This window comes from Equus quagga, chromosome 1 (genome assembly GCF_021613505.1).
Source record: "Equus quagga isolate Etosha38 chromosome 1, UCLA_HA_Equagga_1.0, whole genome shotgun sequence".
Taxonomy (NCBI): Eukaryota; Metazoa; Chordata; class Mammalia; order Perissodactyla; family Equidae; genus Equus; species Equus quagga.
The window spans coordinates 4,065,891-4,090,014 of record NC_060267.1 but is presented as its reverse complement, the minus strand read 5'-3'; the positions used below and the strand labels follow the sequence as shown (position 1 = coordinate 4,090,014).

The following is a 24,124-nucleotide window of genomic DNA, read 5'->3' as shown; positions in this document are numbered from 1 at the left end:
CCGTGCACGCATGCGTGTGAGTGTGCGTGGAAGGTGTAGGCGTCTGTTAGCGAAGGAGCAGTAGGAAGACTGAGTTGTACTCCATCACTCCATCTCATTGTTCTGTGAGGGTTGATGCCTGATGGTGATGAGATCCTAAGGGAGGTGATGGAAGGAGAGTCTTTAACACAGCAAACAAGGACTGCACCCAGTTATGGGCTCTGCCGGGCAAAACTTTGTGGGGGAATTTTGAACAAAAAATATTTTCTTGAATTTAAGGGACTGTAACCTTAAATTTTAAGCACAGAACCCAGGAGAATAATTGCAGAGCAACTTCAAACAGGATGAGCTAAACTGCCAAAAGCTTCAACAAAAACACATAGCATCCTACGTTTTGACAGAAAGAAATGATGATGGAAGGGAGAGGTTGTAGGAGACCTCCCAGGGGAGATGGAATACGATACATGGGGATGAGGAGGAGCATCAGCCATAGAAAGGAACGTTCATTTTATCCCTTTCTGATTTGAAGAGGTAGGGTCTGCAAGAGTGAAGAGGGTCCTATCTCATTAGGGATCTACAAGCCTGCAGGGTAACCCTTGGACACTGCCCTTCGCAATCCAGTCTCCCAGCCTTGAAATGACATCTCCTCCTCCCTCTCCAAGCCTATAACATCCCCTCCCTCTCCTTGCTCTCTGCGATGACCTCACCTCTTCACTAAGAAGACAGCGCCATGGGAAGGGGACTCACTTATCTTCTCAGCAGGACATCTCCCACTGTCCTGCCTCTGCGCCTTGGCCCCCGTCTGCCTGCCCTCCTGCATGCTGGCTGCCCCCACGCCCAGCCTCTTCAAAGACTTTGCTCTTGCTTTGATCCCCTCTCCCTCCTGCACCAATTTCTCCCACTCCACCAGATCAGCCACATCAGCACACACACTTGCTGTACCCCCTCCCATATTTTAAAAACAGTCCCCCTAGACCACATGTCCCCCTAGCTACTGTCCCATTTCTCTGCTCTCTTGATAGTTTTTTTGAAACTTTGAAAGAGTTGTCTACATTCTCTGCCTCTGTTGACTTAAGTCCTATTCTCACCTCAACTCACCCAAATCAGGCTTTTGCTCCCACCATTTCACTGAAAACGTAAAAACTCTCTTCTTATAGCATCTTACGGCCAATTCTCAGTCCTCGTCTTGCTCATCTTATCATCACTATTGACCCAGTTTGTTTCCCCTCCTTAGTGTCTTGTGGTTCTTAACTCGGATTCCAGGGCCCCGCATTCCTCTCCCACTGCCTGTTTCTTCATGTCTTCTGCTGAAACTTCCTTCACTGCTGACCTCTGAAGGTCGGCATGCCCTGGGACCCCAGGTCAATCTATCAGCACTACCTAGATGCTGTCACTCTCCCCAAGGGGGTAAACACAAACGGATAGCTCGCAAGTTTCTGTCTCCACTGACCCCCCTCCGAGTTCCCTCCTCCCCCTTCCACTGATCTGCTTCTTCCCGAGCGGCTGTCTGTCTCAGAAATGGCATCACTATTTATCCAGTTAAGAGCAAAAGCCATGGACTCATCCCAGACTCCTCTTTTCTCTCACATCCCGCATCTACTTTGTCAGCAGGTTCTTTGGGCTCTTTCTTCAAAATCTGACTATTTTTCACGACCTCCACCTCCATCATCCTCATCCAAGTCACCATTATGTCTTGCCTGAAATATTGCACGCCAAGTGATCTCCCTGTTTCCCTTCTTGTCCCCTTAAAGTCTATTTTCCGCATGGAAGCTAGAGAGAGTTTTAAAAACGACATCAGTACCTCAACTGTTCAAGCCCTGCAACAGCCTCCTGCCACACTCTGAATAAAACCCCAACTCTTACCTTGGCTGCAAGCTCACCAGAACCTCCCTTTGTCTCTCTCACCGTGCTCAGCCTTGCTTCTCCCGTTCTGGCCATGCTGGCCTTCTTTCACTTTCTTTAACAAGCCAAGCTTGTTCTGACCTCAGGGCCTTTGCATTTGCTGTTCTCCTGGCCTAGAATCCTCCTCCTCTACACCATGACGTGGTTCACCCCTCATTTTAGGCTCACTCCCTTGTTACCGCCTCATAGATGCCTCCTTGACTTTCCTTTCAAACACAGAGCCCATGTCTTTCTGCTCCCACCACTCTCTACTCCTTACACTATAGCTCATTTCACCTTATTATACTTAGTAGAGCCTGACCGCTTGGGAGGCAGTCAATGTTTGTTGACTGCTTGTCTCCCCCACTAGCATACCAACTCCAGGACAGAGGCTTGTAGGCTATTCCTAGCATCTGGAACCGTATCAGGTACATAGTAGGTCCTCAAGAAGTTGTTGAATAATTAAACGTTGAATGACTGTCAGTTTAGGGGAGAACTCAAAATGAAAAAGTGAGAGAAGATCATTTGAGTTATAATGGAATTAGGGATCCAGTAAAGGGTCAGCTGGAGAAAAAAAAGGCCAGGCGGTGAAGTGTGCAAGGGTGGAAGGCAGGGAATCCAGGTGTGAGCAGTTTACATTCGACGCAGCCAGCAGGAAAAGCCCCACAGGCTCCATCTGACTCCTGAAGAGGAAAAGGGATCCGCCAGGTGCTAGAGAGTATTTCCCCCACATTTTGGAGCAGAAATCTTTATAACAGTTTAACATCTAGCTTAGTAATAAGTATTAGAAATGTGTAAGAATGTTTAATTTTAAAAGAACTTAAAATATGTATGTGTATTGAGCACAATGCCTGGAGCCAGTGCACTCCCAGACTCTGGTGACGGGAGATATCTACGAACTGATATCAGAAACCTCCGTGCAGCTTAAATGCGCCGCAGAACAAGGGACTCATTTCATTGATTCAGTGTTATCTTAAAGCTTTGCATGATTCCAAGGTTTGAAGAAGGAAACACAGGGGCCAGCCTGGTGGCGCAGCGGTTAAGTGGGCACATTCTGCTTTGGTGGCCTGGGGTCTCCGGTTCAGATCGCGGGTGCAGACATGGCACCACTTATCAAGCCATGCTGTGGTAGGCATCCCACATATAAAGTAGAGGAAGATGGGCACGGATGTTAGCTCAGGGCCAGTCTTCCTCAGCAAGAAGAGGAGGATTGGCAGCAGATGTTAGCTCAGGGCTAATCTTCCTCAAAAAAAAAAAAAAAAAAAAGAAACATAAAGTATATAGTTACAGTGTTACCAGTTTAAGAACAGGGATTTAAAAGCCTGCTTGGCCAATTTTAATGTTTTTCCTTGAAGCAGAAGCTCTGAAGATCATGAACATACAGAATACATGATAGCATGGCCTGAGCACATTTGGTCTTCCTCCTCGGTCCCTCCTAGGCCTCAGTCACTCAGAGAAATGACAGGAAGGCCCCACGCCCGCTCCTTCCTCTGAGCCCCTCTAATCGAGGGCGCCAGTGATGACTGAGACGGATTCTGCGGACTCAGGTGGACGAGGCCACCCACACTCAGGGCCTCCTGCTCACCTTACATTTTAACTGTAGGGGAGGGAGAACGAGTCCTCTGCTCTCCTAGGTCCTTCTGTCTGGTCTAAGAATTAAATTGACATGAGACAGACTAACAGGAGAAAATCAAAGGTTTAATAAGATGTACACATGAGAGAAACCCAAGAAAACGAGTAACTCGCCAAAACGGCTGAAGCCCTCGCCTTAAATACCACCCTCAGCTAAAGACACAAGAAGATGTTGGGGGTGGGGAGAGTCAGGGACTTCAAAGGGAGGGAAGGCAATTGACAGGTAGGTAACAAGGAGCTGGCATTTGGAAAACAAGTGTTTGGCCACACAGAAACAGAAGAACACAGAGGGGAACCCCACAAACAGGCTTTTCTAGGTTCCTCCCTGTCCACCACCCAGTTCATGTGATGCTCAGGTGATAGCTCGCTTCCTGAGACAGGTGTTTTTTTAACCTGAATTCTTTTAGGCAATTAAGGGGAAGGTAACAAGAAAAACTTTTGAGTCTTCTTTCTTAAAAATTTTGTTGTTAGTGCCATCGAGTTGATTCCGACTCCTAGTGACCCTGTGGACAGCAGAGCAGAGTCCTGTGTCTGCTCTTGTTGTGTCATCCTCTCATCTGCTGGTGTTATATCGGATGATGCTCGGCTGCTACTCACAGGGTTTTCATGATCAATTTTTTCATAAGTGTGTGGCCAGGTCCTTCTTCCTAGTCTGTCTCAGTCTGGAAGCTCTGCTGAAACCTGTCCACCATGGGTGACCCTGCTGGTATTTGAAATCCCAGTGGTACAGCTTTCAGCATCACAGCAACATGCAGTCACTACAATATGACAAGATGGCTGGTGTGGTTCCCTGATTGGGACATGAACCTGAGCTGTGGGAGTGAGAGTGTGAATCTTAACCACTAGACCATCAGGATTGACTTTCTTAAAAATAATCAGCCTAAAATAATCCTCATGTTAAAGAGACACATTTTCAGTGGCAAATTTTGTTCCGCTTAAGCACACTCTATGAAGTTCTAACAATGACTAAATTGCCTAAGGATGCATTTCTTAGAACACATCCCTGTCATTAAGCAACACATGACTGAATTACAAAAACATAATGAGCATGTCAAATCCCAGATGATAAAGCTTAGGATAAAGCTAAGTGAAAAAGTGAATCAGCTCAAATTTATTTCAAATCATATTAATTATAGAAGAGGTGGAACACAGATGTACAACAAACACTATGAAGATAACATGTGAGTGACTGAAATTTGCAAAGCTATTCTAAGTCACATAAGCCCAATGGATAAGAGACGAGTATGCATGCTGCAATGAAAGAGCTTTATGCACCCCTATGTTCATTGCAGCATTATTCACAATGGCCAAGATGTGGAAGCAAGCCAAGTGCCCTTCAATGGAAGATGTAGTGTGTATATATATATATATATGTATGTATGTATATATACACAATAGAATAGTACTCAGCCATAAAAAGGACAGAATTGTGCCATTTGTGACAATATGGATGGACCTTGAGGGTATTATGCCAAGTGAAATAAGCCAGACAGAGAAAGGCAAACACCACCTGATTTCACTCATATGTGGAAGATAAACAAACACAGAGATAAACAGAACAGATTAGTGGTTACCAGAAGGGAAGAGGGTGGGGGGAGGGCACGAGGGGTAAAGGGGCACATATGTACGGCGACGGATAAAAACTAGACTATTGGCGGTGAACACAATGCAGTCTATCCAGAAACAGACACATAATACATGTACACCTGAAATTACACAATGTTATAACCATTATAACCCCAATAAAATAACTGAAATAAAAGAGGGGTACTAAAGAGCCAAGTACTCTATTCTACAGTAACCCATGTAGGATGGGTCTTCACTCTCTCCACTGCCAATTAATCAATACAACTTCCACCAAGCCTAATTCTCTAAAGCCACGTAATTTGAAAGCCCTGGACCGAAGGTCTCCCTAACCCGGAGAGTGGGAGAATTGATCATTCTTTAGTGCACAGTTGTAGGGGAAGACTCTCCTCGTAGTTCTTGTGCGCGTCTCCTCGAGCCTCCTTGTAAAATGCTCTTCAGACGCCAGGAGGCTCCCTCTGATGACTGTGTGGCCCGGAGCACGACACTGACCAAATGCCACCACTCCTGTTACACAGTGGGGCTCGGGAAATACCGAGGGACGGTACTAATTCACTACCAAGAATTTCCCCTAAAGTGCACGCTGGAAGAATTATTATTTAGAAATGATTTGCAGCATATGGACCACTTTATTACATTTCACCCATGTCTCCTAAGGCATGAGAGAAGTTCAAACATCATAGGCTGTCATTTCTCCGAATCGCTAAGGAGAGCCGCAGCACTGAGCACACAAATCAAGCGGCTCGCTTTGCCCAGTGCTATTGGAGGAGAGCTCGGTATGTACAACCAGCCACACAGCAGAGTGCATCAGTTCTCTGGGGGAAATCCATAATGCGTACCTGCCATAATAAGTAATAAGTTCTGCTTTGCATCACTCTATTTATAGACTCCAGCTATTTTCGCATATTTTTTAGTCTTTTTCTATAGCAGAACACCAGAAGGAATCATTCTCATCTTGTCAATTTTATTGTTAAATTGTATTCAAACTTTCTCCTCAGGTGTTATAGGATTGCGTGGACATTTTCTGCGCAAACAGAAAGAGAAGAGCCTGGGTGGGGGGAGACCTTTAAAGTTCTCTAGCTTCTAGCTGATCAATATTCCATTCATTATTTTTGGGTGGTGGACAATTTCCTTAAAAATGTCATATTTGATGCAGCCTCAAGGCCAACGTGAACAGTCGCTACACAGCGTGAGAGTCAGAAAATACATAGCAAACAGAGACTGTGTTGGTTTGCACAGTGATTTTGTAGGAAAGTACACCAGCTACAAAGTAGTAGACTCTGCACAGAGAAAACCCCACGGTGGGTCTCCGCCTGCCAGGCAGGCACAAGGACTGGCTGAATACCTCCCACCTGCTAAGCACTGTTCTATGCACTGAGATACAAAAGTAACAAGATATATAAAGCACCTGTCCTCGGGGAGCTTACATTCTAGTGAGGGAATGAAAAAGAAAAACATAATAAATACACCAGTTAATTTCAGATAGTGATAAGTTCTCTGGAAAAAACAAACGGGGCTGCAGGAAAAATCTCAGACATACTTGCATTGCTACTGAGGGTCTTGACTTTACTATCTTAGAAATGTCTCTCCACAGAAGTGACAGAGTCTTGCTAAGTTCTTAAATGTTCACTACATTTTACACGTGTAAACGTCATTGTTTTGGGTTCTCACTATGCACTGTGGGGGCTCTAATGGGGCACTCCCTGGACCCTGGTCCCATTGCACACACCTTGGCCCATGGGAGGCTTTTGAGGACGCAGGGACAGCCCCACTGGGCAGCAGGGTGCTCATGCCTCGTGTTTTCCCATGCGGCTCACACCCTCCCTAACAGCAGAGTTTGACTCAGCATCTTTGGGCAGCATCGGCAGCACCATTCTTTTAAAAAAATTTTTAATTCTGAAATAATATGAGAAATATGGAAATTATATGGGTTGCAGGAACACTATAAAGCACTCCTTCATATGCTTCATCCACACACAGACATCTATTTTTTCCATAAGAGGACACTGCAAACATATGGCCTTTACCTTTTCTTCCCCCAGCTTTACGGGGGTGTAGCTGACATCACTAAGACCACATGACGTGAACAGTGGGGTGACTGCAGGTGCGTGCACACTGGGCAGCACCGTTCTTTGGGTGACACTGCACACCTGTTTGACTCAGCTGGCTTTGGCTTCCCATCTGTGAGATTCGCCCATTCCTTGGAGGGGTTCAACGGGGGAACCAGACAGAGGAAGCAGACCCAGGCCTGAAAATCCGAGTAAATGCCCTTCACATACCTGGACACTATGATAGCCATAAAATCCTAGTGCAAATATCACACTATGTATCTGCTGTAATAATGAAAATTTAGATCAAAGAAGCATCAAATTGTAGGCTAACAAAACAGGAAAATGCTGAACAGAGGGAAGAACCTCGAAAATTCCTGTCCTTTCTCCCTTAATTCGAGGTGGCCGGCTTCTTGGTGGTGCCCAGGGTGCTGTACTATTTTCCAGACGTGGACTTTGCAAGAGGCGTTGCCTGTTCCTGGGTGTATTCTAAGCAGCTTGAGTGTTTACATCTTGGGCTGATGGACTTTCAGACTCTCAGCTCCATAGTTTTACTCCCCCCGCAAATACCCGAACATGGGAAGCAAGAAAGACTGATGACAACTTCATTCCATTATGACCAAGTTGATAAGTGTCTTTTCTTATATTCCGGAGGAAAAAAAATATCCCACACAAGCTTTTGTGGTCTCATTCTGGCTACAGAGTTAAGATAATTTTCTTGGGGCACCAAAGTTTGGAAATGCCAATAGATGTAAGCGCTTGACATCTTCCTGCATTTGCGAATTGTCCAGAATTCTTTGTCAAGACTAGCATAAGCAAAGAAAGCCATGCTACCTGGAAAGAGGAAGCGGGTCAAATAACTAACACACTGACTCTGGGCCTTGAGGTCTATATAGTGGCCTGTCTTTTCCCTTCACTAACTTTAGACAGACATGATTAAATGCCTCATCTCTAAGAGGGCAAAGTCACAATATTTCAAAATCTGTCAAACCCAAGGTCTGTACAGATTTCCTCCAACAATTGGGACAAACCTTTCCAATGGTCAAACTTCAATTTACCAGTAATCTGTCAAATAAAGGAGAATCAGATCAAGAGATTCTTTTTTGTTTTTTTTTTTACAAAATATCTTTATACTTGGAACTTCATCTTTTTTTTGAAAAAAAAAAGGGGCAGAAATTAGATTGAAAACACACCTCCTTAATATTTTTTAAAAGAATGTTTCCACTAATCTAAATTTAAACTTGAGTGTCATTTTTTTCTATCATCATCATTAAAAACTCTACAAAATCTTATGAAAGACTAGAAAATCTTTCTGTTTTTACATTTTATGCCATAAGAGACATGATTAAACTGACAAGTTTCCAAATAACATGAATAATGTATTTCCCCTGTATCCAAAGCAAATGCATTTTGCTCCTAAGAGATGTTTTAATCCAGTCCCTTTTTTGAGACGAGAAAAGGAGGGATGAAAGGATTTACAGTTAGAATCGGCATTTAATAAAAGACACATATTTGACTCCTGATTATAAAATAATTGCTGTAGTAATTTTGAGTTTAGACAGCAGTAGTGGATTTTGATATGACTGAAGAGAAAATTATATTTCTGTTAACATTCAAGGTAACCTCTTTGGGACAGAATTATTAAAAGTTATTCTTCATTATGCCACGGCAACAGAGGAACCCAGGTTAAGAAATCTTATCTCTGTATGTGTCTAAATACTTACTCCAGGAGGCACCAGATCTGCATCTGTAGAATATGTTTCAAAGAACAGCCTAAGCGTTCATAAAACTTGATAGAGAAGGTTAAAATGCCTTCTGATCCCCTCCACTCGTCCTCCACTACACCCCACCCCTTCCAGCAGAGAACGTGCTCATACGAATGGTCAAATTCAGTCACCACCACTGGATCATTGGGAGTGGAGCTTGTGGGGAGTGGGGGGAAAGCCATGGCCCCTCTAAGGTTTCAGCTCCCTAGGATTTGCTTACTCCCCAGTAATGGGGGCAGCACAATGGCCCTGTGGCTGCATCTGCCCTGAGATGCGCCTCTGCACAGAGAAGGTCCAGGGGCTCGCAGATGAGCCAAGCTCTCCTTAGGCCTTCCTTCAGTTCCGCGGTGCACTTTTCTCTAGACACATCTTTCCTTGCTACCAGGGTGGTAATGATGCCCTCGAGGGAAGCAAGTTTGGGAGGCAAGCACAAGAGACAGGAGCAAAAGGCTGTAAACTTGCACTTTGCTCTTAGAGCTCCATGTGGTCCAACCTACTTCGCCAGGAGAACACTTGGGGACTTTTCAGCAGAGGCTCCAGCAAACAACAAGGAGTGTGCACGTTCGTGGCCTTTTCCTCTGTGCGTCTCTCTCTCATGGGCTTAGCAGGTGTAAAGGTAGACAGGTAGGTGACTGGTCAAGACTTCTGGAAGCTGGGTTAGATCTGTCTTTGATTTAGTGACTTCTTGGCCAAAGATCAGCAGAGACTCCCTTCTTTTTGCCAGAACGAGAATTAACAGGTACTTTTAGGTAAAAAAGTAAAGTAAAGCTTCAGAACTCTAAGGGTCAACAGTCAGTCAGGAAGCAGTTTCCAAGAAGTTCCTTAATTTTCTCCTTAAGATAATAGTAAGAAATACCCAGCTATTAACCGCTTGGGTTTCTGAGCCCTCTGGCTGGTGAAGTCTTTTTCCTTGCACTATCCTAAATAACTAAGAAGACTTTGAAGACCCCTGCCCCGTCTGACCACCACCTATGAGAGATGAACACAAAGGTGTTTGTCCACATTCAACCCCAGGAAAATGACCTAGGAAGCCTAAAAAAAAGGTTCAAGATTCCAGTGACTTCTAACTTGACATGAGGAGGAACAGAGAGAAATTCTATAACGAAGAATCACTTGTGTGTCATGAACTAAGGATCATGGTTAACAACTTCTGTGTACCTAACATGTAACTTAAAAAACTAGTTAATGACTTTAAGGAAAAGTGTAGCCCTCACATGTGTTATAATTTAGTATGTGACACTAGAGAACCAGGAACACTCGATAATGGTCAGTGCTGTCATTTGGTATCACGTGAAGCGGCAAGGACGTTGGAAGTCTCCTCCCTCTTGCCACCAGAGGAGAACTGAGCACCAGCTAAGGTAGAGAAGCCAAGAAGGGACTGATGTATAACTGGCATTCTGGAACTTCAAACTCCAGGTGCCTCTTTATTGCTGATACGGAGAAAGCAGAGAACATAGCCTGTAGCCGACTACAGTAGTTTTCCTAAACGTGACCAGCACTAAGAATGATGTTTTATAGGATGGAATGGAAGAAATCTTGGCACTGGGTGATACCATCTCATTACAGAATTCAAATTACTTTAGAATCTTCAAAGCATGCAAACAAGGATGTATAATATGTTCACAATATGCCTCTTTATAAGCCATGTATTTCATAATGAATCTAAGCCTTCAGAATAAGAACAAACATAACCACATGTAGTTCTTACAAAAATAAATAACAATCATGAAAAGGGTTGCTCAGAAACTGGACTCATCTTGCTCTTTATTCAAATGGAAAACTCCCCTTTTCACTGACAGATTTGCCAAACCATCTATTTAAGGTTGGAAACACTGCCTCGTTTCTCTCGAACTGCTAAAACTACTCTACTCTAAAATCCTGTAGCTAAGGTTTAGCTGTACTCAATTTACTTGTATAAAATACATATAAAGACATTGTTTTTCATAAATGTTTAAATGTATTAAGGCTTTTAACCCTTCTGCTAACCACAGTTGCTCCCATAAGAGGTTTTTCCATGAATTACCTAGTTCAAAATAATACTTTGAATTTCCTTTCTCTTTTAATTTTAGAACTTTTATGTCATTCTCAAATTCAAAGCTTCAAAAAGTTTTGGGGTAAAGACATTTTAAGATATTTATCCGACATGTTCTGTTGGCAAAACATGTATCACTTATTATATTACAAGAATCCTAATCACGGCTTCCTAAGGAAACAAAGCCCCGGAATTTTGTAAGAGTTGTCCAATGGAAGTAAATCCATATGCAAAGAGATAAGAAGAAAGGAGTAATTTGTTATTCAGCATCTATATGATCTGCTCCAGCAATTCTGAGCCCCTTTGTTCCGGCGGGTATGCCTCAGTAAAGAAGTAGATGCCGCTGTGAAAGTCAGCCCCTGGACACAGAGGGGAAAGTCAGTAAATGAGTGAGAGCTGATAGAAATGCAAGTCATTTCACAAAGGATTTGCACACAAGATGAATTCTCACAAGCTGGCAAGCTTTTCCAAAGTCTAGCTTTTTGAATATTGTTTGAACAAGTTTTGTAGAACCCCGTCTACACCCTATGAAATAGCATTTGATTTTAATTACCAAGTTGGAATTATTTAGGATCACCAAATAACGGTTCAAAAGTAAAACAGCTGAAAAACCCAGCAGTCCGGTCTAACCTGGGATGCTCTGTCTCCTCACAGCCAACGCTCCATCAGGCGGCTTTGTCTGGCTGGCGGATTTAGTGTAGGGACTCTCATCTGCAAAGGTACAATGAAGGGTTTGGTTAATTTCCATCCAGTTTCTCACGCAGTGAAGATTTTTCAGTGGATTGCAATCCTTCTTCCAGAGAGAGGTGATAGGGTGTGGAACAGTAGAGAGAGTCAGGAGACCTGCCTCCTAACCTTGCTTTAGCTGGAGGTCAAGTCATTTAAAATGCTCTGAGCGTCAGTTTCCTCTCCTATAGAAGAGGGGTATACTTTCTCGTCCACCTCTTAGGATTGTCAGGATCAACCTATAGTGCACACGAAGGCATAAAATGGTAAGAAGTATGCAAATATAGTCTACAAATTATTTGCCTGTCACCTACATTCACTGATAAATAAGTATCAGTGAATATCAGTAACAGGAAGACAAAGAAGGAATAAAATGGCTCAGTGGGCACTAAGAATAATCAGGTAGAAGAACAAAGGAAATGAAAAGAAATGTTATATTTCAGATAAGCAGATAGAGCATTAGTATTGCAGGGGAATAAAGACACACAGAATTAGTGGGTTCCTCTTGAAAGTGTGAACTGGCATCCAGCACAAAATGGAGGGACGGGGACATTCAGAGCAAGACAAGAGAAGTTAGGTGGAGAACAGGGAAGGAATGATGGTTTGGCAAAAGAAGACACATATTGCAACGAGCTGATCTGCCCTCTTTTAGAAAGAGATGAAAATAAACTGCAGAATCATAGAAGAGTAACCGAAAAGACAGAAGAACTAAAGCTTGTACATCTGAGAGTTAGGCAAGAAGCTGCATGAGCAAAACACTAGCTGATGAGCTCATAGAGGTGAAGGATCCATCAAATTCTAAGTAAAGTGATTTTTTTTAAATGTAGAAAACAAATTAATCTGGCTTGGAATATAACAGTAATACTCTAGGATGGGAAATATTAGGGTTATAAAATAGAAAGGAAGAATTCTTCCTAGTTTGCATGGGGCATTTGTATAAAGTGAAAGAGATGTCTGAGTGGCCTTAAACATTTTCAAGAATAGGATGTATATGGCCCAAGTAGACATAATGTAACATATTATCCAGCATATCTAGTCATCTACATGACCCAAAGGTTACTGCAGGCCGCATTATAAGGTTTGTTTGTTGTTGTTGTAATAGGAAATCACTAAAGGATTAAAAAGAACCATATTGTTCATGGCAAACTATTCAATATAACAAGGATTTAATTCAGCAACAAGGCTTTGTCATCTGAAAACATTAGTTTTCCCAACTAAGTGGTTTTTGTTTCAAAATTGAGGAACTCAACTCCTCTCCAGGATGTACTTTTGGGTTGAAATGATTCACAATTTCTTCATAAAACTAACAAGATCTCTATCCAGCAATGACAAAAAGGAAATATTAACACTGCTGTAAGTTGCAATTAACTTAAAAAATGGAAGTCACACTGTTTCATGTTTATATTCCATTTGTCACACAATTTTTTATATTCTTCCAACCATGAAGACAAACGAGCAACTTTCAGCTACCAATCCAATCGGGAGCATCGTCTTTGCTCATGAAGCAGTCTCCTAGCTCTTGGACTCTTTCTCTTTGCAAGTGCAACTCTGAGCACAATCACAAACCACAAAACAGAAGGGAAGCATTCCACACGACAAGGCTCCACTTGCCCCTCCACTCCCACCCGAGCACCTGAGTGGTTTTCTCAATGTGGATTTAATAACCAAGCACTATGCTTTATATAGCACCCATTAAAACACACTTACCACATGTTAAATCTGGATTCTTTGTAAAACCCATTTACAAATATATTTCCTTTTATTATCCAAGACTTTGAAAGTGTGTGTTTACGAGTACAGAGCACGGAGCCAGGAGACATAGATCATAACAACCAGTGTTGGGGACAGCATCTTGGAAGCATACCAGCTTGCCTTAGTTTTTAATTTGTCAAGAGTCCAGCCAATTAAAGTCTTGGGTTGAATCCGGTGTGGGGTTTCTTAAAGGCCAGTAAGAGATTTGCCCAGAAGACTCTGGCTTTTTTTTGCGCTTGATACTCTATTTTAAGGGGTCATTTCTTCAGAAATTTACCCAGTTTGCATTACAGAAGTAGTCAACCCTGGTGAAATTGTTTTCTCATTTATATTTGAAAACAATTTCCTTGACGTAGAGCTGAGAAAGTCTAGTTATGCATATCCTTAAAAGGTTGAACTGAATTATAGAGGGCCACTTGGCCAGCCTCTACATATCCACGCCCTCGCCCCACCCTCACTCCCAGTATTAAGGGTGTCCTTACTAAGCACAGGCGAAAGTAAACAATTATCTAGAAGCCAAAAGTTGTATTGGCTAAAAGACAGACTGAAATAAGTTCAATATTATCTAAGAAATAGTTTGCCAAAGTCAACCAAGGTGAAAGCAGTAATTCCTAACAGAAGTGAGGCAGAATCTTGGCAACGTTTTTCATGAGAGTAAAGGAGAGCACAGCACCAGAGCAGCATGGCACCATTTAACACTTGTTTTTAAAGAAACTTTTCCCAAGAATATTTCTTTATTTTAAACCTCTAAGAGGAATCATGGGCCTCTTATAAAAAGCTACCCATCACAGAATGGACATCAACTCTCTTAATACGATTTACTCAAAGTTAACTCTTGATTCAAACTTTGTTTGGAAATAGAAATGGAAGGAAGACACTGAATGAATCAGTGGCTGATGGCTCCGTAATAGGAGAGGAGAGGACAAGAATGTCTGGGGTACATTTTTAATCCTTGAGCATTAAGCCATGGAGAGCTATGGAGCCTTCTATTGTGGTTTTCTCACGTGTCCCTTAAGGGAGATTTCTGGATATATCGCTAGAATTTCAAGATTATAAGGGATGATCTAGACCAGTCTTTCATTTTATAGTCAGGACTTGAGGCCCAGGGAGGGGAATTTACAGAAGGACACATATCTAGAGTGAGTTGAGACTGAATTTCTTTTCTTCTTACTCCCATGCTCTTTCCTCTTTATGTTATTTCCTCTTGGATGGACAGTGAGATATGATGGGCTGTCAGGTGTGTGTTTCTGTATCAGGCAGGTAATGGCTGGACATCTCACCCCAGCAGAGGCCTTGCATGATGTAAGTTAATTCCTATGGAGAAGCCTATGAAAATGAGCAATCATAGCCAGTTCTTCTTGTGTGTTTATAAATCTCATCCCCCTCCCCACCATATTTGTTTGCTTAAAATGAAGTACACTTAAATTGCACCTCAGGACCAATTTATATATATATAATTTTTTCTTTTCGCAGGGAAGATGTGCCCTAAGCTAACATCTGTCGCCAGTCTTCCTCCTTTTCTTCTCCTCCCCTCCTCCACAAAGCCCCAGTACGTAGTTGTGCATAGTTCCAAGTTCTTCTGGTTCTTCTCTGTGAGCTGCTGCCACAGCATGGCTACCGACAGATGAGTGCTGTGGTTCTGCATCCTGCAACCGAATCTGGGCTGCCAAAACGGAGCACGCCAAACTCTAACCACGAGGCCATCGGGGTTGGCTCCCAATTTCTATTTTTGAGTTTACTTTTCTGAAGACAAAAGCTTAAAGAAACGCCAATACAATTCACTGTTCCTCAGTAAGGGCCTCTGAAGTTTCTCTGAACGATAAGATCTATGTGAATCCCTCCCCTTTGTTTTATCAGGGAGACACTGACTAGACGTTCGAGTTCCATCCAATTACATAAATGAATTAAAAAATAGGTCAAGTCACAAGGAAAAAAAACCAAATCAACCAGTAGATGATATCCCTGCCACAGCGTATGCATTCTTCACGTATTTTCTGATAGAAGCCTGGATTATATCCCACCTTTCAAACCAGCATTTATTGTAAATAAGCAACCTGAGGAAAGCCAAACATTTGTGATGAGTCCTCTGGACCTCTGACTTTCTTTTTCTAGGTTTAAAGCCTGTTCCTTCTCAAGTCACATCAGGGCCCATCAGCTATCAAGTATTGACTTGTTGTATGTTAAAAATCTGTGATTCATTATAAAACTGGTATTAAAATATATTTTCTTTAATTTTCATTTAGACAACAGAGGTATTTATCGAACAACCTTTAAACAAAAGAATTCTGATTTTCATACCAGATTCCCGGCCTTGACTTTGACGGTGGATCCTACTAACAGGCGGTCCTTACTGAAATCACCATAGGGGCAAAGCAGCCGTTCAGCCAGGGAGCTACTGCTCACTGAAGTGAAGGCCACAAGTAATCGCCACGGGCAGCTCAGGGCATCAGAACTGTCAGCCATTCCTAATGACATCTTAGCAGCCAGATAATCACTGCCACACATGATGGCCACCCAGTGTCACAAAGGCTGCATATTCGTCATAACAAGGAAGAGCATGGGTCCCCTCTACAGGGACATCCCATGAGGCTAGGAAAGTGCCCTCCATTAAATGGAGAATCGACACTGTGACAGAGACACAGAAAATGCTTAGTCAAGCATATTCTTAAAACAGAAGCAGAACAACGGGTGGCACCATCTGTCCTTCTCATTCCCCTCAATTTGACCAGTCTCCTCGTGTGCCCAACACAGGAGAGGCAAACACAGATCACTTGTTTTGATGACATGTTCCAACGAAGGCTGGTGTTTATAAACTTGGAAAGCAAATGGCAGGCTCCTGAGGACCAGCGCTTCATTCTGCATCACAATCAAAGCCCACGCCAGAGCCAGAACTGGAAGAATGGACTCAAGTCCCCTCATGTTCTGATAACCTTGAACATCTGCCTGGCGTCAAATAGCATCCATGTGTAATCAGGCTGGTTCTTGTCTTTCCATCTCCGGCCTCTGCCATTCCCAGGGCCTGAGATTCCCAAAGGAACCGGATATGATTATGGTCTCAAGAATCTCGAGCTGTGTTCAGGGCTTTGTGGAAGAAAAAAAAATTAATTTCCTCTGGCTGAGACTAATCAGCCTGTGCTAAACAATTCCTAGCAATGAAGTATGCACAATCGAGACACCTGCTAAGCTAGCAGATCCCTTAACTTCTTGATTAGAAAAAAAGGCATTTTGTGCAATTAAACATTATGACTGTTTCCTGGCAGTGGGGAGACAGGCAGCTCGTGCCACAATGTTCAGGCATGTCATTACGAACTCAGAAGAAAACTCTATTTCATGAACGAACAAAATGAGATCCATTGTGAAAGAAATAATCTGTCCCTTGAATTCAATTACATTCTGCAAATTTTAGTGCCTACTATGTGCAAACTAAGAATTAAAGTGGATAAAAGACAATAAAAGTTTAAGTGGAATGGTGATTGCAGAATCTTATTACTTCATAGGTTTGAGACTAGAACACGTGCTTCACCGGCCAAGCGGGAAAATGAGCACAGGCTTAGGGTACGGGTGGAGGTGGGGCACGCGAGGAGACAGGGAGCGCCACTGCAATGAATTTATCCCGAATTCTGCAATCAGAAAAGTCAAGAAATAGGTTATTTAACTTTCAGCTAACACGGAAGTTCTGCATGATGTGGGACCATCATCTTCTCAGTACTCAGGGCCCGTAAACATTTCATCCCAGCCCAGCAGGAGCACAGTGCAGGTCGGCTGCTTCTCTCTTTCAGACACTAGACCTCCAGCTCAGTTTGCTCCCTTGGTAGTTGATGGCACACTCTAAAATTTAAGCAAGAGTTCCTGAAGGGTAGCTGTCAGAGGGTTTTGATGATAGAACTTAAGGATGTCTTTCTCTTCTTATTAAAATAATGTGTAACTATAAGCACAGTGTCCTGCATAATTTAAAGAAATGCAAAAGACTCTTCTTCAGTCCTAAATAGGTCTTAATCGCTGACTAAAATAACCCTGTTTTTCTAGAGCCAAACAAAAAGTGCATCTCAATCTTTCCTGGAGTCAGAAGCCTCCGGGTCCTGCCGGGTCTGCAGCTCTGTTGCTTTGGCTTGTCGATGCTATGACACGATAGTGCCTTACCACTGATCATTGAGAATGAATTAATTTCATCTCCTTCCCTCACGGGATAAAGTGGTCCACACAACTCGATTTAAACCAGAAGGGAGAGAGAATGACCTGAGCTTGATGGCAGGATCAGAGGCAGCAGGCTGCTCTGTTACAGTCTCTCTCCTACTAAGAGATGATTTCCCCTCCAACCATCTACTGTGCCTCCTCTCTTTCATGGATCATCTTGCACCTGCATGGCGTTAATGTCTATCCTTGACTCTGCAGGTTTCCTTATAGTTTCATAAATCAGACACAGATGTGTTTCATATTCTTAAAGAGGACCAGGACTTTTGCTTTTGAACATTTAAAAAAGAATCATCCAAATAGGGCACAACTTCATTTAAAAAATAAATGTACAGTGGTTTCTTCACAATGATGGAATGTCCTCTAAAATTATATTGATCACAATCACATAGCCATTTCAGGGGTTAAATATTACAGCTGAAAAGAATGCCAACCATGCAGCTCCTATCGCTGTACGCCCCTCTCAGCAGACCATTTTTCTCCTCACGGCTCCATTATCTAACTCCCCACTACTCAAAATGTGGTCCTTGATGAGAAAGCACGCGCATACTTGGCAGCTTGTCGGAAATGCAGCCTCTCAGGCCCCACCCCAGACCTATGGAACCAGAGTGCACGTTTAACAAAAACCCAGGTGATTCGGATGCACAGTAAAGTTTGGAAAGCCCTGCCCCAACTGAGACAACCAGCAGCAGTTCCACAGGTGGTGAGGGCACATCCCTCCTGATGTCTCATCCGACTGTGTCAGCAGAAGCCCACAGAGAAGCTGGTGGAATGGCTTCAACAGTATCGCCAGGCCTCAAATACTATGATTTCCACATTGCTTATGGAATGATTTCCTCAAATGGAAATGAAACTGTTGTGATATTATGATTTTGAGTGAATTCCAACTTCTTTTGATCCACTTTAAATCCCTTAACAGTCCTAAAATGGCTGACTTATGGGAGTAACTGGATACACCTGAGGTCAGATTACCTGGAGCAATTGATTGACTGTAATAATAATCTATTATTTGATTTAGACTTTAGGGCGGAGAGAGGAAACAGAATTGAGTTACTGTCCCTTAGCTATAAAGGACAACTGAGCATGAAACGTTATGTCCTGCCTCATGGTAGGGACACGGGAGAAGAACCTTCCATGGCACTATCTCCTTAAACTCTTCAGACACAAAGTCGCTTCCTTCATCTGCACAACTCTTGCAACCACACAGGTCTCCAGCACAGAACCTGACTATGACCTCCACATGGGGATAAATAGGACCACTGTGGCCTCCCAGCATCCGGTCAACCTTGTGGAAATGGATGTGGTAACTGCGCTGCTCACTGATGCCTTCGAGCCTTATGGAAGAGGAATCTCTCTAGCCAGGTTAATTTGTAAATCCTCTCTGAAATTAATGAGCATGAAATTGCACATTTTCTGCCTCTGGCATTCCTATTGCTCATGTGTCTGAATCACAAATGATAACTCCTAGGCTTCTTCTTAGTATTGTTTCCAGCAAGGGCAGAGGAGCAAGAGTCACAGATGGGCCTCGTCACCAAAGAGTCAAGATTTCTAGAGGGAAGGACCCCACTCCATAAAGCTCATTTTCAATACCATATCAGATCCTAATTTAAAAATTTAAAATCTTAAATTCAGTACAGCTTCTATATTTTCTTTATGTAGGGAGGCTATATGCTTTAAATCTTTGGTTGAACCATTAGATTATGCCAGCTGACATTCTCGATATCTTGACATTATAAAATATGCATAGGTTCAACAAGGTCTTAGGATTAGAATAATAATCTGATGAAAAATAAGAATTACTTCAGGGTAGTGAGTATTGGCTATTTAAAACCACATTTCTGAATTCTTATTTTAAAAATGCACCATTCTTCAGGAAAAAGCATGCATTTATGTGGGTAGAAACAGGCTAGACCGTATCTGAGTATTGTTGGCGGGTCATAAGAATCAGTGATTTTCTGTAACAGCAAATAGAACTGGATGGTAGGATTGATAGAAATAAATAAGACATTTGGAGAAATTAAGGTTCCCCCAATTTTTTTGACCAATGAATAATATGAAATTAAGAAATTGATAAATATTGATCACAACTTAAAGTAAATTTTGGAGAAAAAATTTAAAATAGTACATAGATTTTTTGAGATAACTCATAAAAGAAAACGGTAAAAATGTCTTCCTTGAAAAGGTTGAGAGTGGTTTTTTAACGTTTTAGTAACAATGGTCACAGTTTCAAAACCTCACTAACTAAATGATTATATCTCCATTACTTAAATCACTTCTTTTTTGCTTCTCGTCTGGGACACGTTTTGCATTTCTAATGTAAACTGTAGAGAAAAAGATGGAGCTTTTTGTAAGATCAGGGCTCTCCAAGAACTCTTCTCCTACATGATATTACTGCAAAGGTTGCTATATTTAGAAAATTTCAGTATGATACTTGCTAGAATGAGGTCAAGATTGATGGAAAAAATAAGAGGAAGCAAAATGCAATCAGGATGACTTTATTTTAAGAGGTCTAAATCCGGTGCCAGTGTAGAAATGAACACTGCATGTCGTTGGAAAAAGGATGATTCCCAGAGACCTGTGGGGTTTGGTTATGCAGTAAAAAGCCGTCAAAGCCCTCCCATCACTCCGGCAATCAGTGACATGATGAAATTTGATACCTTAGGCAGAACAACTTACAACTTTCAAACCTGGCCAGTGGCTCAGTCTCTGTCCTTTTTCTTCTTCTTCTCTCTCTCTCTTTTTTTGTTAACCAAGTATAGTGTAAACTGAAAAAAATGTCAATTGCTGACAAATTTCTAAATGAAAACTGAAAAAAAAATATTACTACCACTGTTCAGACTTAGTTTCCAATATACAAGCTGAAAATCTGTGTCTATATCTAGCATTCGGGAGTAATGGAAAGGGAAAAATGAAGAGTATAAATTTATAACCTTGAGTAACATTTTGGAGCTAGGAGCACAGAATATTTTCCCAGGGTCATTGATCTGACTGAGGCACAAGGACCACATGTGACCACCTATACGTGCCCAAACCCAGTGTGTGACTCCAAACCCTCTTTCATGTCTGAAGTGCGTGGTGGCCTTGGAGTCACAGCTCCAAAGGATGTCTACAATATGCCCAGGAAAACCAAAGCTTTTTCCAGGAGTCTATTTTCATTAATAATCAAAACAATGGAAAAAGAGATGAGATTTTGTGGCAATGGAGAAAAAGGATTAAGCCATGAGTTATCAGAGAGTAAAGTAGATGGAAGGAAAAGTGAGCCTGGGGTCAAGCCCCTGGGTTGTATGTAAGTCATGTGAAGAAGAACGAGGGTTCAACCGTAATCATACAAAATTTTTAGATGCTTCTTTCATTATACATCAATGCCATTGGTTTCCCCACAAGTAATCTAAATAATTTCTTACAGAACTATACTTCTGAGTTTGTGCTCTTCAACACCATGATAGACTATTTATCAAAATGTGATTCACAGACTTTTTTTGGAATTTTGTGTGTGTGCGTGTGTGTGTGTGTAAGGAGAGGCACTCCTGACAGTACTCACTACTGCGTGTGCTTGGTGTGACTATATATCAGTGAGAGAGGGATGCGAGGCTGCATTTGAGGATCTCCTGGAATTTCAGCTGAGAAAAGAAAACACCGTGTCTCCCAGTTTTCAGATCTCACCTCCTTGTCATGAATTCCTGGTTTAATTTATGATAGAAGATTCAAGGTTCTCTCCGGCACATAAACCAATCACTTGGAAGAACACCTTTTAGCCAAGAAGCTCTGAGCATTTTAGGAGATGAAACCTGGCTGAATTTATCTCTCTAACTCCTACTCTATGCCAACCTTTCTCTACTGATAGAGCATTTATGAACTGGTTCCTACAAGTGGTTTATCATCTTAAAACGAATAAAGAGTGGGACACTCTATTTTCTCCTTTAGTATTCCAGACAACATGTTCAGAACCTGCTGTTTACAATATTTCAAACCTTTCATTAGTGTTCACGCAGCTAGAGGGAGAAAATAAATCTTGGGCCAGGCGACACCTAGAGATGCAATGAAGAAAATGGCGGTGTGGCTTGTGAGGTTGGCAAAGGAGACCACTGAGTCTGTCTTTCCTCTCCCTCCGGCTCTCCAAGCCCATCTCTACAAATAGCCAGGCTCCAGACTAGAGGGGAGGCAATCTCAGCTCTCAGATTCCAGAGTGGCTCTGTGTAGCAGAGTTACCGGGCGGACAGCTGCAGGGTCTTTGCTAGACTTATGAATGTCACAGGGAGCTTCTGAAACCCAGGTGATTAACACTCATGAGCCATTCTTTCCAAGACTGTCATCTCTTCTGGCCTTGGCTCATTTCAAGACCTCTCTCTGAACTCCCTTTTTTCATAGCTTATCGTTTTGAAAATTCACAGATTTATGCCCAATTTCCAAGTGTGAGCCAGTGTCATTACACACCATTTTAGAACCAACACCTTCTTGCCCCCGAGTGGGGGGTAAGAATCACATTTGGATGACTTGGGAATAGTGTATTTCATCCACATGCCTTGATTGTCACATATTTTGCTCTATTAATTCTTGCTAGGTCAAGCAACAGCAGATAACCGCTCATCAAACAGATGACATGTGTTTTTAATGCATGATTAAAGCAGGATTTATCATGGCTGTCAGAATCCAGGGAGGCTGTGATTTTCGTTGTTTAAAGCCGTGCTTTGGCTCCTCTCTGGCTTTACAGTGAGAGGCAGTGATCAACACAGACAAAACCTTACAAGGGTGTTAGAGCAGAAATCATTTTCGTACAGAAAACACTAAACCCATTTCTAACACAGAATTTACTGTAATGCAACTTTCACAGTTCATACTGGTCACCACTTACTAGCTGGGTGACCTTGGACAAGTTACGTTTTTCTCTGAGCTTCAGTGTTCTCATTTATAAAATGTAAATAGTACCTACCTCACAGGATTGCTGTGAGGATCGAATAAAATAGTGTAAATAAGGCACCAGGCCTGGTCTGAGTCCAAGCGGTGGTGGTTTCATCCTTTGTCTGGTGGATGGGGAAGCTGAGTGACAGCGCCCTCAGAGATCCCTCAGCAACAAAAATGTTTCCACGTTAGCAGTGTCATACTACCTCACCAGCACCAACCTGCTTCTCTCTACGTACGAACTCCTTTAGGGGGGATTTACTTTTATAATCATAGATATTATTATCTCCATTTTTAGACAAGAGAAAACAATCTCAGGAAAGTTAAAAATCCAAGGCTAAACAGCTAATAAATGCCAGAGACATGCTTCTAACTCAGGTCTGCCTGACCCCAAGACCATTCTTTTCCTGATATTGCTGCACTGCCTCAATAAAGAGAGTCTACAATTTGCTGAGTTTTTAGTTGGAGAAATTCATTGATGTCAAACGGTCTATTATGACTTAATTTGTCAGTGGCAAAATAAAAATTAAAACCAAGGTATCTAGATTTAATAGTCCAAAGATTATCAAATTATCTTCATTTGCTTCTGAGACAAACTATTCAGACATACAATTTCCTCACGAATTACTTGCCTGTCTAACTCTCCTTGGGTTATGTCTACTTCATCAACTTCACTACTTTTTCTCATAAATCTTGCCTGAACAAAGAGTCAGCTTCTACAGTTAATTAGGACAAACACGGAAAATGCAATTCAACTCCACAGAATGTGAATGTTTCATCTTGAACTGATTTTGTAGCATTATACTCAGCAGAACTCTTCCAATTTTCCAATTAACGAGTTACTGACATTTACAAACATCTAGAATAAAAGAAACCTTTCTTTCCATCACTGTTTGTCAGTTTCATTACTGAATTTTGGGTCTGCTTTGGGACACTTCAATCATGAAAGTAATCATGTAAAACGATATTGGATTCTATTAGCACCGATACCTTAGAGGGGCTTCATTTATGATAACTGAAACTTCCTCTGACTCGCTCTCATCTGCTACGTAATTTGCCTGAAGGTATTTTAAAATCACAATGTCAAAGCTTTAGAAGGGTACTCCTAAGCATTTAACTCTGAGCCAACAGTATATTTTGAAACACAGGTTTTTATGAAATCCAATTTTGACAGGCAAATCACTCAGTATTTTTCAATGTAAACACTGTTTATATTTTCTAGATCAGTGTATATCCATGCTATATGAGAAAAACAGGAAGGTGTATATACCTCCCTCATATGCATATATACACAGAAACATATACATATATACATATGATACACATACATATTTCATAGATGGAGTCACCCATACATATGTACCTCTTTATGAGCACTCCTAAGAAGAAGTACACATATGAACAGGAGATCTAAAAGGGCCCCTCAACCCAAGACATCCCTCCTCTCTCATTCTGCCAGGCAAAATACAGTGGGCAGACATTGGAGATCACCATCTTTATCCCAGTGACTTCTTATTGAGCCCTGCAGCAGAATGACAAGGAGCTTAGAGCTAACGGCAAGACCCAAGAGGGCAAAGAGCTTCTGTAATATTCCAGAAACTTCAACTTTTAGAAATTATATGCAAATTTGTGCT

General features: G+C 42.0%; 1 protein-coding gene across 6 annotated transcripts in view; it reads right to left on the bottom strand.

Annotated features, from left to right (window-relative positions):
* The window catches only part of GRIP1 (glutamate receptor interacting protein 1), a 590,760-nt gene that overhangs the window by 148,292 nt on the left and 418,344 nt on the right, over positions 1–24,124 (bottom strand). For all 6 annotated transcript variants that reach the window (XM_046661320.1, XM_046661301.1, XM_046661312.1 and 3 more), the window contains exon 2: positions 11,553–11,633. In XM_046661320.1, coding sequence (XP_046517276.1) covers positions 11,553–11,633 — 81 coding nt within the window. The remainder of the gene's footprint in view (positions 1–11,552; positions 11,634–24,124) is intronic.